General features: G+C 41.9%; 1 protein-coding gene across 5 annotated transcripts in view; it reads left to right on the top strand.

The window, feature by feature from the left end:
* The window catches only part of SAMD12 (sterile alpha motif domain containing 12), a 337765-nt gene that overhangs the window by 174893 nt on the left and 144226 nt on the right, over nucleotides 1-18646 (top strand). For all 5 annotated transcript variants that reach the window (XR_013814923.1, XM_079796045.1, XM_079796048.1 and 2 more), the window contains one exon: nucleotides 15151-15291. Coding sequence is in view for 4 of the 5 variants with exons in the window: in XM_079796045.1 (XP_079652171.1) it covers nucleotides 15151-15291 (141 nt within the window). In the remaining variant the exon portion in view is untranslated. The remainder of the gene's footprint in view (nucleotides 1-15150; nucleotides 15292-18646) is intronic.

The raw sequence follows: 18646 nt of genomic DNA, 5'->3' as shown, positions 1-18646 counted from the left end.
GGAATTCCAGAAGGAAAAGAGAGAGAAAATGAGGCCAAGAAAATATTTGAATTTTTTGGGGAGGCCAAGAATTTTCCAAAATTAGTGCAGTCACCAAACCAGAGATCCAAGAAGGTATGAGAACACCAAGTAGTATCAATACCAAAAATCAGTCAGTCAAAGGAACAAAACACATCACACCAAGCTTATCAGAACAAATGCTGAAGAACAAATGCAATGTCTTGTCTGTGTTCCAAAGGCCTGGCAGCATTTTTGTCATCAATCACCTATGGCCTTGTAAATTCAAGTTACCGGTCCTTCCTTGTAAGAGGATGGCACTGCTGTTCCTGTCCCTCACCAGAGCTTCCCCTCCCTCTGATTTGTTTCTCAGGTGCACTTTATTTTTTTTTATTAGAACAAATTTTTCCTTTATTTTTTGTTAATCCTCACCCGAGGATATTTTTTCCATTGATTTTTTTTTTGAGAGAGAGTGGAAGGGAGGGTTAGAGACAGAGGGAGAGAAACATTGATGTGAGAGAGACACATCCATTGGTTGCCTCCTGCCTCCTGCATGTGCCCCAACTGGGATGGGGATCAAACCTGCCACCAAGTACAAGCCCTTGATTAGAATCAAACCTGCAACTCTTCAGTCCATGGGCCAGTGCTCTAACCACTGAGAAAACCGCCCACGACTTGTGCACTTTATCGTATTATATCAGGACTAGTAGTCCTGCGCACAAATCCGTGCACCAGTAGGTCGATGCCGCCCTCCTGTAGCTCTCCACCTGCTGCCCCACCCTCCTGTAGCTCCCCCTGCGCCCCTTCATAGCTTGATGCCCTGCCCCCTCCTGTAGCTCTCCACCAACCGCTTGTAGTTCGCTGCCCCACCCTCTTGCATATCCGTGATCCAGTCATTATGCAGTCAGTCCTTACGCCTGACAAAATGGATAATTAGCATATTCCTCTCTTATTATATAGGATAAGCCTGTCAGATGCCAGCCATTAAATTTGATCTGTTATGGTCAATATCCTCATGGCAACATTATGATATAACTAGTACTATTATTATACTTTCTTTTTCTTAACACATGTAAAAACTGAGGATACAGGAATTTAAAACAAGTAAGTGAAACAGCTAGAATTTACACTCAGGCAATTTGTCTCCAGAATGTCTTTTTTCCACATTTTTAATGAGGTATAATTGGCAAATAAAAATGGTATATATTTAAGTTGTATGACGAGGTTTTGATATACTAGTATATATCCTACCCTTAACCATTCTACTGTACTGTCTCAATTTAAACACACACACACACACACACACACACACACACACACACACACACACACGTACACACGTACACACATATACACGTAACATTTACCAAGGTATAGAAGACCTTATTCTCCATTTCCACTGAGAATTCTAGCCCAATTTGTTCAACAGTTTAGGGCACATTTTATCTCTTTACCTTTGTTTTCATTAGCCCAGTTGCAACAGCGACCTGGCTGAAATGAACAAATCCTCCAGAATTCTCAGAGTTGCCTTAAAGGAATTGGCAGGCTGGCCAGTCACCTCCACAGGTAGCCAACTCAGTGTATGTGGAGAGATGCAATAAATCAGAAGAGAAACTTTGTACCCAATTCCCAGGGCAGGGTGTGTGGGTGGACTCCTGACGAGATTCTGATACATTTTAGAGATTGCTCCCCAGCAGCTTCTTTGAACCCCATTTCACTGTGTATTCTGGCAGGCTTCTCTTTTTCAAGTGGCTTGTAGCAACTAGTTACTGATGTCAGGTTGTTTTTCTAATGAAGAAATAAAATAGAAGATCAACCGGACTCTGTCTTACCAAAGATTTGTGTTATCGAAGGTCATGTGGTGAAATGTGAAGATACTTAAAGATTGGGATAAGGCTGCTGATTTGCCAGCATCTGTTCCCTGTGTGTTTGCTTCATCAGAGCCCCTACACCCATTCTCCCACTCCCCTCCCCAACACACATACTCAGAAGAATGTTTACTGCCCACCTTTGCTCTTTACTGGAAGGAAAACAGAGCCGGTTTCTAAGGGCTGTTATAGTCCCTAGATGAAAGGTTGGGGTTTTGCACACAATAATAACCTTTAGCCTTTGACCCCTCTGGCTTTCCTGGCTGTGACAGGTCCCTTGTAAAGCCCATCCCTGGACAATGTCAGCATGAATGTCACAGCTATCATTCATGACTTCCTCTCTATCTGGAGAACTTTCCAATCAAGTTGTATCTCCTTGAGAGTTCAGTATCATCGCTCCATTTGCCTGTCCCCGGCATCTTACATATTTCTCTCTGATATTTTGATCTGTGAGGACTTGCCTTTGATTAAGGGCTCTGCTCCTTAAGTGTTCTTTTTTAGTTTCTCCACTTTATCAAGAGATTAGAGGCATCTCGGGTGACCCAATATCTCTGGCATATTAAATCTGGGTATCAAATGCATGTACTTTTTTTTGATTGATGACCTAATAAGCCTTTTCCATCTCTAATTTCAATGATTTTGAAATACTGAATTATTTCTTTTTGTGGGCATATGATTTTTTTTACCTCGAACTTTCCTGTGTTTTAATAATCACATGCAGTGGATTGTTTAGAATCTAATCTTGGAAATGTGTCTTTTTCTTATGAGAAGACAAGGACATGGAGCTTCATAAATCAGAATATTGAGCTTAAAATATAATTTGTGGGGAACAAATGAACAAAATGTAAATCGTGCTCAAGAAAGGCTTACTTTCATCTTAAAAGTTGGATTGGGGAAAAAAATCACATGGCTACATTTGTAAGTGGTTGAAAGGCATTCTGAAAATAAGATTTCAAGGTTAAATGTAGGAACATTTACTAGATATTTGAGCAATCCCAATATCTTCAGATGGGGTGTGTGTGTGTGTGTGTGTGTGTGTGTGTGTGTGTGTGTGTGTGTGTGATCCCAGCAATGAATCTTATGACTTAACTCATTTAAAAGGTGAGTCATCATAGGGTCTGACTTCTCTATCCTTGTTAGTTTTTAATGGTTTTGTACTTCAAATAAAGCCCAATGGTGTCATAATCGAACCCAGAAAATACACAGGACCTAGAGCATAAAAAAAACCTTGAAGACTGTTACTTTATTGTCAAAGAAAGTCTGAAAGAAGTGTTATGAATTCAAATTTTCATGTGTCCAATTTCATATCACTCTGTGGTTGAGGGAGAACTCTAGGAATGTTCACTACAAATACTTATGTTCTTTTTGGTAGCAGCACAACACAAAAATGGTCTGGATGGCTTAGATTGGGATGATGGTGCACTGGGAAATGCAACCCAAGCCAATGGAAATTTCACGTTCTAATCGAGATTTATGATTTCAGACCTAGCAATTCCACAAAGCCATTTCTAAGGATGGTATCATCTAATTCTTCAGCTTAGCCACATTTTGAAGCTATTACTCACTGTGATAGTGAAGTTCTAACATTTGACATTTTTATGTAGAGGACTTAATTTAACCAATAGAGTTTTGATTGAATTCAAGCTGTTGATGTTATGATAGCAATACATTTATCAGTTATGAGATGTTTTTCCCATCTCAGTTCTCTTTTTAGAGGCTGATCAATATTCATTGGAATCAGCCCTTCCTTTGACAGTGGCTATCTCCTGGCTTCTGAGGGTGTTTTCTAACAGTCACAACTTGGTGGAGTGTGTGTTGGTTTACAGATTCTTGTAGCTGAAGGTGTGTATGCTGCGATGCTCCATTACTCTGCATAGAAAGGATTATAAAGTGAAGCTCATGAGAAGATGTAGCTCTTACAAAGGACAAAGGACAATGTTATATATTTCCCTAGAGCTTGGTGACTTTGACCTGTTTGTATTTCTTGGTGTCTCCTGATTTAAGGAAATATTCCCTACGTAAAACCCAAGTTTATAAAATGAGGGATCAGTGAGTCTCATTTTGTTTTTGTTATTCTTTTATCAAATTCACAGAATTTTATAAGAAATTCGCTCAAATTAATGTTCAGTGTGGTGTAGTGATTAAAAGCACAGGTTTTGAAGTGTGGTGGTCCTGGGTTTGAGCCAAGGCATCAACTCTTCTAGCTGGGTAGTCTTTATGAGGATCCCTAACCTCTTTAGGCTTTAAGTGTTTGCATCCAAAAAACAAATAGAAGTCATTGTGCCTCCCTCTGAGAGCCCAATGAGTTAACTCCTGTCAGGCATTTATCATGGTGCCTGGCATAGAGCTAACCCTCGGTAAGATAAATTATACATACGTGTTCATATGTGTATGAAAATATATGGGTGTATGCATATGTATATGTATTTATGATTTACATAGTGCTCAAACACCTAGTGTACTATGATTATGTAGTGTTTTATGGAAATGAGGCACACTTATAAAATCAATAGATGATATACACACAGAATTTTTAGCAGCAGGATTATCTTACTAATTATGTACTGCAGAGGTCACTATAAAAATTCATTTTCATTCCCTGCACACACATCTGTGAAGGTAGGTGACCAGAAGCATGCCGGATGTTACAGGGAAGCCACCTGGGCTGTTTTAAAATCGCTACAGGCAACCTGTAAGGCTGATGCCAGTTAATCAGTCGGGGCCCCTTTGTCCAGCAAAAGCCCGTCACAGTTTGGATCCCCCAGAAAGCGGGCTCAGAGGAGATCTGCGAGTTGGTCATTTACTGGGTGGTGTCCTCGGGTTCAACACCTGTGGAGGAAATGACAGAAACAGGACTGGGCAGAGGGAAGAGTTGGGCTGTGATTCTGGAGCTGGGATTGACCTCTGGAGTTGTCCCAAGCTGGGTCAGTGGCCCTGCAGGGCTGGATCTTTGTACCTTCTCCTCCCCGCCTCATGCACCATTGATTTTTAGTAAGTGAATGCTAATCTGATGTGTGCATAGCCTTTCTAAAGTGAAGGCAGCATGAACTTGAATCACATGTCTTGGTTCTTGTCTTTCTCTGCCAGTTCCTAGCCCTGTGACTTTGGGCAAGTCCCTTCACTTTTCTGGCCTATTTTTTATCTTTGAAATGGGGATTATATCATTTCTTCTCTCTTTCTCAAGGGTCATGTATTCATTCAGCAAAACTTTAGTAAACATCTACCAACTGCTGAATCTGGAATTACTCAGTTCAATGAAACCCACATTCTCTTCATAAAGAGTCCAAAATTTGAAGACAAGCATGTGAACAAAATCGTGATTATATTATAACTAGAGGCCCAATGCACGAAATTCGTTCAAGGGGCTCGGCCCTCACGGGCCCGGCTGCATTGGCCCGTGTGGCCCCACCCCCCACCCAGTGGTCATTCCAGAAGGTCATTCCTGAAGGTCATTCTGCTGTCCAGTCTAATTACCATATTAGCTCTTCATTATATAAGATATAGTAACTATAAATTTAGAAACCCAAACAAGACACACCTTGTTGTAACCTGTATGTTTAATTGGAAAAAAACTATATTGAGTCAAGCACTATGCTAGACTCTTTCAAATTTGCTACCTAATTTAGCTTTCATATAGAAAAGTGACTAAAATCATTACTCCCGTTTTACAGATGAGGAGGCCATGACTCAGGTGCCCCTCTCTTAGTTTTGGAGTGAGCTGAACCACTGCCCATCGGATGTTGGGTGGGCCCCTTTACCTTCCTTTAGGTCTGTGTCCTAAAAGTGGCAATGATACTTTCTATTCTGCTTACTTCGTAGAGTACTTAATCGGACAGCTTGGGAGAGAAGGTGTCATTTCTTCCCCCAATATACAAGTGAAGAATCAGAAGCCTAGTGAGGTGATCATCACAGTAACCATGTAGCAAATACTAGTAACTGGTTAATCTAGCCCTGACTTGCAGCTCCAGACCCAAGGCCTCGTTCTGTTTTCCAGAGCTTTCCTAATAGATCTCATGGCCCTCATGGTCTTTGCTACAGGTTTTATCACCTACAGCAGGTTCTCAAGTAACATCATTTTGTTCGGCATCATTTCTTTATAACACTGATGAGATGCCACAGGAACTTAACCCTTGTTTATATCAATTAGCCTATGGTAACGTTGGTTTCATTATACATTGTTTCACTTAAAGTCACAGAACCTCTCAATGCCGTTAAAGGAGGGTGTACTGTAATTGCTTTTAGGCCATTTCATGCTTGCTGATCTCACATCTGCAGGTAATTTTTTTTTCTTAGCTCTCTGAAGGCAGGAACACTGTTTTCATCTCTTGCTGAATGTAGCTGGAGCTGGGACAATGCTCACTTGATAATTTTTTCTACTAAAGAAGTCCCTGATACGAATAAAGTTAAACATTTAATAAAAGTTCAAGGAAAAACAATTCCTAGTATTCAGGAAGAGAAAGTCAAAGTAGCTTTGAAACTTTTTAAATGATACGTTGGAAATGGGTCACTAGTTCAAATTAATTCAAGGATAGCAGCCAGCATGCCCATGCCTGTCTCTTCAGCATAAGCACATTACATGTGCTGGCTGAGATGGCCATCAGTAGAATATCGAGGGGGAGGAGGAGGCTTGTCAATAGGCATCTCGAATGCCTCTTGGTAATTAATTTTAAAAGATGTCTAATGTACAGTGGGTTGCTCACCTAGTGACACTCGATTAACAGAGAATCCCAGAACAATACATAAACATGCTAACAAATAAACGCCAGCATACCAGGAGTTTAGGTCCACCTATCAGGAACAGAAAAGACCTTGAAGGTTGTTTATGATATCATCCATCTTCAGCTATCATCCGTGTTATGTTGGTACTAGACTTTGCTTGAAAAACCTGCTCCGAGGTACAGAGGAAGTAATTGCTGAGTCTTCCCAGGGACTGAAACAGAATCTCCAAACAAAACGTTTTAGCGTTTTCTTAAATTAATTTTTTTGGAGGAGATTTGGTAATTCTGTGTACTCCCGGCAACATAAAAGGATTTAACCTTGATTTTACTGTTTGGAAGCTGTGTAGTCTTTCTTGAAGGGCAGAAAAAAGCAGTGCAGGGCCACATTCTCACTCTGTTTGAAAAACACTGTAATATCATTTCTTTCTGAGTTTATATTTCAGGTGAGAATTAATTATTAATATCATCAGCACTTGAATATACCCAACCAAAAAACTAGATTGTCTAAAACAGTCTTTTTATCCAAGTCTGGTTAAAAAAAATATCAATATTCAGTTCTCATCAGTATGGTAAGTTGCCTACAGTAAATTACCTAAAGCAAATACCCATTAGCCCTTCTTCCCCTTGGCCCATAGAAGGGCCTTCAGTTCATTGCTCATTGTTGTAAATGTCACCAAATGAGTGAACGGCCTTGGCTCTCGGGCTGTGAAGAGTGGGCTGTGCACTCAGGTAGCAGTGAGAGGACACGTATGGGTCTTGGAAGGTTTTGTGCGCTTTCCTGCCAGGAAATGAGGCAGTGGGTTGGCTGACCTCGGAGTCCTTGTTGGCTCTGGTACCACTGACTCGCAGTCACCTTTAGGAAATCGGGCATCAGGCTGGGCGTTAGTTAGGAGGATGGGTTTGCAATGCGTGTCTAGGTTATGAAAAACAGAGGGCTAGTTCAAGCTACCCTTGGTCTTGTTAGCTGTTAATTTAGAATAGGCTACATACAGCATGGACTCACACAGCTTCAAGTCCATTCCTAAAGTCAGTTGAAACCCTGAAGGCAAGGCTGGCCAAATCACTTTCCATTGCATGTGGGAGGGACGTGGCAGAAAGAGGGTTAAAAGTCAGATGTTGAAAGTGGCCACCTGTGAGCTAAATGTGACCCATATACATGATTTCTTTGGCTCACAGAGGGTGGAAAATATGGGCAAATTTTAAATTGGGAGATTTCATGAAACTTCTGGATTTTCAGTTCTTAAAAAAAAGTGGCACCACTTGGCCTGTTTTCTAGCACAGCAAAAGTAGGTGGTAATTGCTCATTTTAGGAAAACAAAACTTTCTAGTCCACTGTGGTCCACCTGCTCCCATAGTCCCTTAGAGTGGTTCTCTTCCAGCCATTATGTCAGCCTGACATTTAAGATTGTGACCTTGGTGGAATTGGATAAGGAGGTTGGCCCTGGTGTATCAAACTTACGGAAGTATGCAATCGGAATTAAGATGTATTCCAGATAATTTGTAAGGAATGATCATTAAAATAACAAAATTTGCCAATGATTAACATTTTGGGAACAAATTACTGTAGGTTCATATCCTTCTTATCACCTACACCAGGATGGGCTTTCTTGAAATGGGGGTATGCAGGACAGTACAGTGAGTCAACTGGGAATTATACATAAGCTTGGATCTGTAAGTCAAGATTGTCTTGGGTGCAAGGGCTACCAATGAGCTCAACTCACTCACTTCCTCCCTGAAACGTTGCCGTTCATCAATGAGAAACCCAGGGGTATCTGACTTCAGGCAAGACTCTACCCATGAAATGAAATGTCATCTTATCTTTCTCCCTTTCTCTCTGCTTTACTTCTCTCACCCCCCTTTTTCTCTTTCTGTCTCTCTATTGTCTTAATTCTCTAGCAAAATCTCTCCATATGGTAGCAAAAACAGTCATTGACAGCAAGTCTAGGCTTATATTGTCCCTGGAGATATGATCTAAGAAATACAATGTCTCTCTGAGAAACCATAACAATTCTAGTAAGATATTTTATTTGCCCTGTCTGGGTCACACACCCAGCATTCATTTAACAAATATTGTATTCATGTAGTGCCAGCATGGAGTCAGCCCTAGCTAGGTGCATGGAAACTTCAGTGAAGCCCTGCTCTATGGCATCTTCATTGCGGGAGGAGGCGGAATAAAAAAAATGGACTTGATAAGCAAGAAAGTTGCACAGTACTTTAGAAGTAAAAACTACTACAGGAAAACCCTTTTTTTTAGCCCCCAAATGCAAAAGAGAGAGTCTTTTACCATAAATGAGCAAGGATTGGGTATAGGCAAAAATGAGTTATTCATAATATTAGTTCTACAAATGGGAGTGCTTTATGACTGTGAATATCATCCCTGTGTCTCCTATGTGTTGCTCGGGGGTGGGGAGGGAAAAAAAGTAAGATTGGTTTACTTATCAGGTGGGCATCATAAAATGTCAGGTCAGACCCTCACATATGCTTCTTGCCTCACACTTCACACTCTGCCCTATCAAGTTTCTTGAAGTTTCCTAAATGTACCGTTTGGTTTTCATAGCCCTATCTTTGCCTATGCTGATCCCTGTGCCTCAGTTGCCCTTCCCGCCCCTCCCCACCCCCACCCCCACCCCCCCGACACACACCTTTCTGACTCATTGTTGTTGTTGAAGGACCTTAGCTAAGTTAGGTGTCCCACCTATGGACTCTTGAAGAACCTGTGCTTGTCCCCCTGGCAGGGAACTTATTTACCTTTCTTTCCTACTTCCTAGCAATGTGACATGCTCAGCCAAGGTCTAGATATAGATAGTCTGCATGATAAAGAAGTGGACGAATCGGTCTAACGCCTGCTCTCAAAGACCCCTCCGCCATACTCCACTGAGTGAAGACCAAAGACTGAAGGCCATCACAGTCTTGTGCATCATGAAGTTATGCCACTGTTTGCACTGCTCGCCTTTAAGTCATCAGAAATGGTGACTTCCCTGATCTTCAGTCTCTCGCCTGCCCTAGTGGGGCTGCCTATGTGAGAGTTGACAGAAATGGGCTCGGGGAGTACATAAGGTCTGTTTGAAGAATTCCTGGGCAGACGTTTAGGAGGTGGTCCAGAGCATGTCTCTATGCATGTCTGTGTCCCAGATCTGCAGTTTGGTACGTCTATGACCTTTCCCTGTGTATAGTATCTCGTAATGGATTATAGTTAGTATCTTCAGAGAATTGTTGAAAATGAGGTGATCCCTGTAAAACTCTTAGGACAGTGTTTAACAGTAACTGCTTAATGAATATTTGCTGTTATAATCATTGTTGTGATGAGGAGGAGAAGGAGGAAGAGAAGGAGGAAGTGTTCTCAGCTATCAAAGAGTGGTACTACCCAAATTGCATCTTCATAGTGACTCCAGTTTGCTAAGGGCATGTGTGTTATGTCATTTGATCCTCACAGTCGCCCTGTGAAATAATGTCCTTTTCATCCCCATGGTAGAGATGAGGAAATTAAGACTCCAGTGTGCTTTTCTGGGCATGTATCTCTACCTTTCAGCTCCTGACCCCAGGCTTTTGCGATTATATCTCTCTCCCTATTCCTTTGTTTCACAAATTCCAATTTTGGAATAGTGGTGAGATGAAGAAACACAGGTTCAGGCTGTAGGACACAGGTTATATGCCCAACACTTGTCACTCTCTTTCTTTGGCCCAGCCAGAACTGGAGTATAGCCAGGGAACTCTACCCGTTGGGTGATGCAGGCCTTTACCTGAGAGCAGGTTTGGAGCTAACCCAGTAAGTAAGTGGCCATTAGTTTGGGTAACTATATAGTGACCTCTGTAATTCAGCCTCTTCTCTGGGAAATGTGGACTCCCAACCACTTGCAGTGGTACCAAGACTTCCCAGGAGGGTACGAACTAAAGGCACACCTTCCAGCTAACCCTGAAATTTCCGACTGTGCTTTACAGCAGGCGATCTTTCATCTTGAAAAGCTATGACAGGGCTTCTGTGACAGGTCTCCGAGCAGATGATGGGGGACACCTGAACTAGAGACCAAAGACCAGATTGGACCTGGAGGTCTAGACCTAAATCTTCCCTTATTTCCTGCGCGGTTTTAGACGAGTCCCTTCCCTGAACCTCCGTTCTCCGTGTGGACGCTGTGAATCCTGGACCACACTCAGAAATCTCAGAGATTCCCTCCAGCGTGTAGTAGACTGAATAATGGCCACCCAGAGGTACCTGGTCCTCATGTCTGGAACCAGTAAATGTTACCTTATAAAGAAAAGGAGTCTTTGTTTTTGTGATTAAGTTAAGGATTTTCATGTGAGGAGATTATCCTGTATTATTTAAGCGGGTCCTACATCAAATCCCAAGTGTCTTTTTAAGAGAGGGGCAGGGTGACATTAAACACCACCGGAGAAGGTGAAGATAGAGACAGAGATTAGAGGCCGTGGCCACAAAGGAATGTGGTAGCCAGCAAAAGTGGAGGCTCCCTACAGCCTCCAGGGGGAGCATGGCACTGCCAACACTTTGATTTCAGCCCAATGAAACTGATGCTGAGCTCTGGCCTCCAGAACTCTATGGAATAAATGTCTGTTGTTTTAAGCCGCCATGTTTGTAATTTGTTATGGCAACTGGAGGAAATGAAGGCACTGCCCTCTGAGTCAGTTGTCTCTCACCTATTCTCCCTGCCCATCTATCCAGCAAGGCTTGTAGTCTCACTTGATGCCTGTTCCAAAACAGAACAAGACTGTCACGTGTCTTTCTTTAAGCCTGCAGAAAGGCGGAGGACTCACTTAGTCTCAAGTCCTCTATTTCTTTACTTGGCACGGGTTTTCTGTGGTTGCCACCAACACAACGCAGCTTCCTCCCTCTATGACATCCAGTTTCTCATTGTTGTCGTCCTATCTAAGGGTCAGTTTCCAATGGAGTATGTTGCAACGGAAAAGACAATAATTTAATGACCTTGAGGTCATCAGTTTGTCAGTAACCAAGACAACATTCATTTTAGCAGCAAATATTCATTCAATAAATATTTCTTGAGCATTACTCTGTGCCAGCCATAGGCAACAATAGGGAACCTGGGACGATAGGGACACCTGACAGGAAAAGTACTTATTCTAGTGGAGCTGGCAGAGGGGTGAGTCACACACAGTGAAGCTTATATGTATGTACTCAAGCTTCAGTTGCAGCAAAATTCTAGTTTTCCAAGATTGTTAGCAGGGCATCGGATCCATGTCTCTGCTGGGTGAACTTCCTCACGGAATATTCCCTGGCTTGAACTTCTTCTATAAGGAGTCCTGGGAAATATTTTTAGCACACAAGAACTCTCTTGGGACCAAGCAATACAGAGCTTGGCTCATAAGAGACTCTTCTTATTTCTCTACATTCCACCAGGATATGCCTATGCTCCCCCTTCAACTCGGAGCTCTGGGCTTTGAGTAGAATGCTGAAGGAATAAAAAACTGTGTGGCTCAGTTGATTAGACATCATCCTATGTACCAGGAGGTCAACAGTTCAGTTCCCAGTCAAAGCACATGCCCCAGGTTGCAGGCTCGATCCCTGGTGAAGGGTGTGCAGGAGGCAGCTAATCGATGTTTCTCTCTCTCCCTCTCCCTTCCTCTCTCTTTCTAAAATCAATAAAAACTTATTAGAAGGGGAAAAAAACACCATGGGGAAGAGAGAAGAATATTCTAATTGTCCTCCTTTGTTTAATTCTATCCTTTTCATCATTTCTCCAGATCCGAAGTGCTCTCAAAAGAAAAAAAAAAATAGCAGAAACACTAATGGGATTTCCTCCCTCCCACACATCCTCTCTTGGAGCAGTGACTCCATGTCCTGTGCTGAAATGGTGCTCCCTGCCACTGGGGGCTCAGGTGGACAACCTGTCATTTCTGATGTTTGTTTTTCCTTCATACCTACCTCTAAGCATCCCAGTGTCATTCAAAATATACCCAGAATTCTACTTCTTCTTTCTACTTCTTCACCTCCACCTGTGTCCAAGGCACCATCACTTCCTGTTTTGATTTGAAAAAGAAAAGAAGTAAAAGGCCAGGAATACAATCCATGGGAAGGACTTGAAGCTTCTTTCAATTGCAGGAACCTAGGCATCTATGAATGGCCCTGCAGCCTACATCACCTGCATAGTGGTTTAGGGTCTCAGGAAATTTAGTTGGTGCTGCTCTTTTGATATTGAGTTGACTTTTCCCTCCCGCATTTCATCCTGTGTAGGCAGCAGACAGCAAAGCACACCAAGTTAACCTGGGACATAGTAAATGCTCAATAAATGTTTGTTGAATTAACAGTTAGATTTTTATGATAAGCAACAAAAAGTGACAATATAAATTGCAAAAAAAAAACAAAACAGATGCGATTTACTACCTATCACTCCTGATCGAAAGCAGCACCACACTTAATTGGGTTACTCTTAGTGTATGGTCAACAGTGGGGGTGGGCTAGGAGATCGATGGGACATTGGCTCCTGGAAGTGATTTAATTATTATAAGGACTAGAGGCCCAGTGCACGAATTCATGCACCGGTGGGGTCCAGCCAGCCTGGCCCCAATCAGGGTGGACTGGGGCTGGGCCTGTTGGGAGGAGGAGATGGCGGGAGGTTGGCAGGCTGGCCTGCCCTGATTGGGGCCGGATCAGGGTCCCTGATCAGGGCTGGGCCGGCTGGGGGTTGGGGCCATGGGTGATTGTCTGGCAGGCTCCGCCCCCCATTGGGGCCATGAGAAGGGGCTGTAGGAGGTGGGCTGGCCGGCCCTGCCCCTGAATGAGGTGGGTGGGGGGTGCCGATCAGGGGCCAGCGGCCTGGGGGAGGGGCCGTGGGTGGTTGGCCGGCTGGCTCTGCCCCTGATTGGAGTGGGGGGGCCAATCTGGGGTGGGGCTGGCCAGGGGGAGGGGCTATGGGCCGATCAGAGTGGTGGGGGCCAATCTGGGCATGGCAATTAGGGGCGGGCCAGCTGGGGGTAGGGGCTGCAGGCCTATCGTGGTGGGGTGGGCTGATTGGGGGTGTGGCTGGTGGGGGGGGGGAAGGAGGGAATGTTTGGCCACCCCGCTCTTGATCAGGGTAGGAGAGTCTGATCAAGGGCAGGCCGGTCAACCTCTCGGCCCCACTCCCTGATTGGGCTGGTTTGCTGGCCACAGTGGGTGTCATAGCGACCGGTTGTTATGGTCGTTATGGCCATTACAGTAGCTGGCTTTTTATATATATAGATTTGTCAGAATCGCGGACCTGGGTGGCACTATAGAAACCATCCAAAGAAAATAGTGAATCAGATTCTGTCCATAAGATTCTCGGTGTGCCCATTAACCCCACCTTCTAGCTATTTCGTTTCCTTTTTGAAGAGGTAGACCATTTTTCTTCTGAAATGTATATGCTGTGATCCCCGAAGACTTACCATTGATTACACATACTTGCCTCTTCATCAATCGAGGAAAGATCTGCAGTGTGATGACTGGAGGTGTAGGGGGCAAGTGCACAGGGTGGTGCTGTGGGCCTTTAACAACAATCATTCTCTGTATTTCTTGCTCTCAGCTCTCACAATAGACCTATACTTATTTCAAGGCAAGCACAGAGAGGAGAGAATTTGAGAATTTGATGAAGACCACAGTAACAGCAGAAGCACGCTGACCTTCCAGGGAAAGAAAGAGGCCGAAAGGAAGCCAGGCTGGGCTACCTAGGGTCCGGGGTGTCTGCACACTGCAGGCATGTATACCCTGAGGCTTCTTATTTTGCAGTCTGTGGAAGCTCTCACTCCCTCTCCCCCTCTCCCCCTCACTCTTTAGGCCAATGGTTGGGAGGAAGCCTTAGCTCCCACCAGCTGGATGTGGAACCTGGCCCAGCACCAGGGGTGCAGCAAGGGAGCTCATGCTGCAGATTAAAACTGGAACTCTAAATACATATTTCACAGAAACGTTATTGTAACCTGCATTAAACGTCTTGGAGTTTCTCTCTAACCACAGTTACAGCATCCAGGTCTTCAGCTGAGTTGGCAGTAACATGGGCTCCTGTGGGCCAACCTCAGAACCCATCATCCAGCGAACAGCACTGTTTCTATGGAAACCTGCAATCTGTGACCCAAATACCCAGGTTAAAATGTTGCTGTTCCATTTCACTCAATGTGTGGGTCAGTTGGGGATTGCCAATATTAGATAAAAATTGGGCTTCTGGCCCAGCCAGCATGGCTCAGTGGTTGAGCATCGACCTATGAACCAGGAGGTCATGGTTCGATTCTTGGTCAGGTTGCAGGCTTGATCGATCCCCAGTGTAGGGCGTGCAGGAGGTGGCCAATTGGTGATTCTCTCTCATCATTGATGTTTCTATCTATCTCTCCCCTCTCTTCCTCTCTGAAATTAATAAAAATACATTTGTTTTTGTTTTTTTTAAATGTGGCTTCTTTTTTTAAATGTGTGGATTTTTTTTCATCCGGATTATCCATTCCTGTCACCAGAATCATGGGGGATCCTGTATTCTGAAGAGTCTGTGTTTAGATGGAAACTTCTGGTATGAAGAATTAGCCAAGGCTAAGATGGAAATCCTTCTCCAGCCCTTGATTATGTGCTTCTCCTTGTATTTCCTGAACCCCTCCAGGGCGAGCTTTGCTGAGACTTACTGACAAAAAGCTTGAGCGCATGGGGATTGCCCAGGAAAACCTCCGGCAGCACATCTTGCAACAGGTGCTCCAGCTGAAGGTGCGGGAAGAAGTCAGAAACCTACAGTTACTCACACAAGGTACTCCACTTTTCCTAGAGGGTGCATGGAAGGGGAGATGGGAGGGATACAGTAGAGCCAGGGAGAAGCTGTCATTATTTTTGTTTCTGTTTTGTTTTTGCAGCATTTTCTTTATTTAAAGAATTATATAGATTTAAAGGTCACTTCCCACCTCAAACTTGTCTTTTTCATAGCTCACTAGGGGGGAAGAATGCCCAATAAGTAATGGATGGGTGAACAGTATTGCCTTAGTTAATTTCAAGGTCATCACATACAACTATGTAGGTTGTGCACCCCAGAGAGTACCCATCACAGAGATCAGGGTACGGTTGCACCCCCTAGAGTTGTACAGTGTACACAGTCCACACAACTTACAGGGCAGCCCAGGCTATCTTGGAATTTGAATGATTTCATAGTTCATATGACCAGTGATGTAAGTGGAATTTTTGTTGTGTTTCATTTTACTTGCCTTTCACTGACTAATGGGAGAAAAACATTTTACAGGTATGTGTCTATATGTATACACCTGCACACACACACACACACACACACACACACACACTTTAGTGTTTGTGAGAACCCTATTTAGAATCTTGAAAATAGAACCATTTAAAAAAATAGACTATAAGGAATTTAAAACTGGAATGTTAAGACCATATAATTCTAAACAAGAACCATTAATAACTTCAATATGTTGAGAGCACTTAAGAGTTCTATAACTGGAAGTGACAGCATAAAGCTGGAATGTGAAGAAAACCTTAAGTGACACTGTATGGAACTTGTATGTCTAGAGAAGAGTTGGTTGCTATCTACCTCCATTGGCTATAACCCTTTATTTACTTCATTTTAATGCCCATTGTATATTGTTTTAAATGAAAGGATAATAATGTATGTATTTTTTAGAGTCTTGGCTATTTTTCAATCTTTAGAATATTGTAATTGCATGCATACTGATATTGGAGAAATCTGGGTCAGCCAAGTTTCACGTTATTGCATTTAGATTAGCTCAGTGATATAGACCATTTGCCTAGAGGAACTAATGCACTGCCTGAAAGATGACTGCCCAGAAGGATAAAGATAGACCTTGAGTGGTATGAAAATAGTATTGTTTATTTGTTATGCATTATTTGTACTTGTCTCCAGAGACTTCCTCTGGTAAATGTATAGGTATGGGTACATTGAGTGATTTAAATTTAAATTTGAATTTGACACATTGATATACATTTAAGTTTCTCCTAAAAAGTAAATAGAGATTCATCACAAGAAAGTCCAATGCAGTGCTATCTATGAAACTGAAAAATTAGAAACCACCTAGAGGTCCAGTAATATGGAAAGGATCAAATAATTCTGTTTAAATTCATAAGATCCAATATAATGGATCATTCACATTACATCTTCAAAGAATATATAAGAACATGAGAGTATATTCAAAGAAGTAATAGGAAGTGGTGGGGATTAAAATTTTCTTTAAATGAGAGCCCAATTTTATTAAACAATTACATTTTTATATGTACGTAGAAAAAGGGATGCAAATGAACATGCCAATATTGTGGGATTTTTTTGTGGGTAATTGTAATTTTTTCTTTATATTTTTCCGTATTTTTCAAATTTTCTAGTATAAATCCATATTACAGTTATAATCAGAAAAAAACACACGCATTTTTTTAAGCTTCAATCGCATGCGTCGTTCTGCCAGGTTCTATTTAGTGTCTAAGGATTCCTCTGCTCTTTTGTTTTCCTCCTATGATGATATATAAGAAATGAGACCTAAATTTATTACGTGTGCCTTGGACTTGTTTTTTTTATCTCTGCTACTGTCAGCCTGCAGTGTGTTTGCTTTGCAAAATCATTTTCTACAGCTTTCATCGCCCTAGATGCATAATATATAAGATTTTTCCTGAGATAGTACTCAAGTCTATTAAGCTAAATATATGTTTGTGTTCTGGGAAGGTAATGCTAAGTTCAGCCTTTTCAATTCAGTTGTTGTCATTTTCTTTTGCTTTCAAAAGCTGTGCATTTTGAATCCTTGCCTTCTATTCCCCTTAGAAGAGGTCACATTCTCCAGCTCTGGGATATTTTGTCTGTACTCACAATACTGTTTTTATTGCTTGTCCTTTACATGTTAATGTTCAAACTCATTTTATGTTAGGCAGCCTTTAGAAAATCCATAGCCTTATTGAAAAGATGGTTTTTTTTAAAAAAAACATAAAACAAAAAATTTGTTTTATTTTGTTTTGTTGACTGATAACAGAAGTTCTAAAGACAGCTGGGGTTCCTTAAAATATTTTGGGTCTAGGTTTGCTATAGAAGTATGGAAACTGGACTCTTGGTGGTGAACACGCTATAGAATATACAGATACTTGATTATAATGTTATATAACTGAAACATATGTAATGTTATAAATCAATGTTACTTCATTTTAAGAAAAAGAGAGAAAAAAAATTACCCATTAAAAGTTACTCTGCATGTCCTCCCAACACCCCGCCCGCCAGCCACCAAACCTTGACTACCTCTAATCTACTTTCTGTCTATTTGCCTATTCTGTACATTTTTTAAATGGAATTATTCAATATGTGGTCATTGGTGATTGGCTACTTTCACTTAGGATAATGTTTTTCAAGTTCACCCATGTTGTAAGCAAGTGTCAATATTTTATCTCTTTTTATTCCCAAATAATATTCCATTGCAAGAATGTAACATTTTATTTATCCATACATTAATTGGTAGACATTTGTTTTGCTCTGAATCTTGGCTATTATCAAAAATTCTATTTTCAACATTTGTGCTCCAGTTTTGTGTGGACCTGTTTTCATTTCTCTTGGGTATATTGCTAGGAGTAGAATTGTTGAGTCATATGATAACTCCATATGTAACCATTTAAGGGGCTGCCAGACTGTTTTCCAAAGCAGCTGTATCATTTTACGTTTTCATAAGCAATGTATGAGGGTTCCAATTTCTCTACATCCTTGCCAACATTTGTTATTGTCTTTTTTATTATAACCATTCTGATGTGTGTGAAGTGGTATCTCATTGTGGTTTTGATTTGCATTTCCCTGATGGCTAATGATGTTGGGCACATTTTCATGTGCTCGTTGACCATTTGTATATGTTCTTTGGAAAAACATCTATTCAGATTCTTTGCTTATTTTTTAATTGAATTATTTGCTTTTCTCCAAGTTTTATTTTTGACCCACCATGTTTCACCATGCTTAATTACCCACTTTATTTACAAGATCTGGAGCTAAATAGTTGGCTGCCATTTTCAAAGAGGAACCCCATCCTCAAAGGGGGAAGGAAGTCTGGCCACCACTGGAGTCATTCAAAAGAACCTGCCACAAACTTGGAGATCAACTCCATAATGAAATGAATGAATAG

The sequence above is a fragment of the Cnephaeus nilssonii genome, assembly GCF_951640355.1.
Source record: "Cnephaeus nilssonii genome assembly, chromosome: 18".
In the NCBI taxonomy this organism is placed as follows: Eukaryota; Metazoa; Chordata; class Mammalia; order Chiroptera; family Vespertilionidae; genus Cnephaeus; species Cnephaeus nilssonii.
Note: the sequence above shows the minus strand (reverse complement) of the source record. Positions and strands in the feature narration are given on the sequence as shown.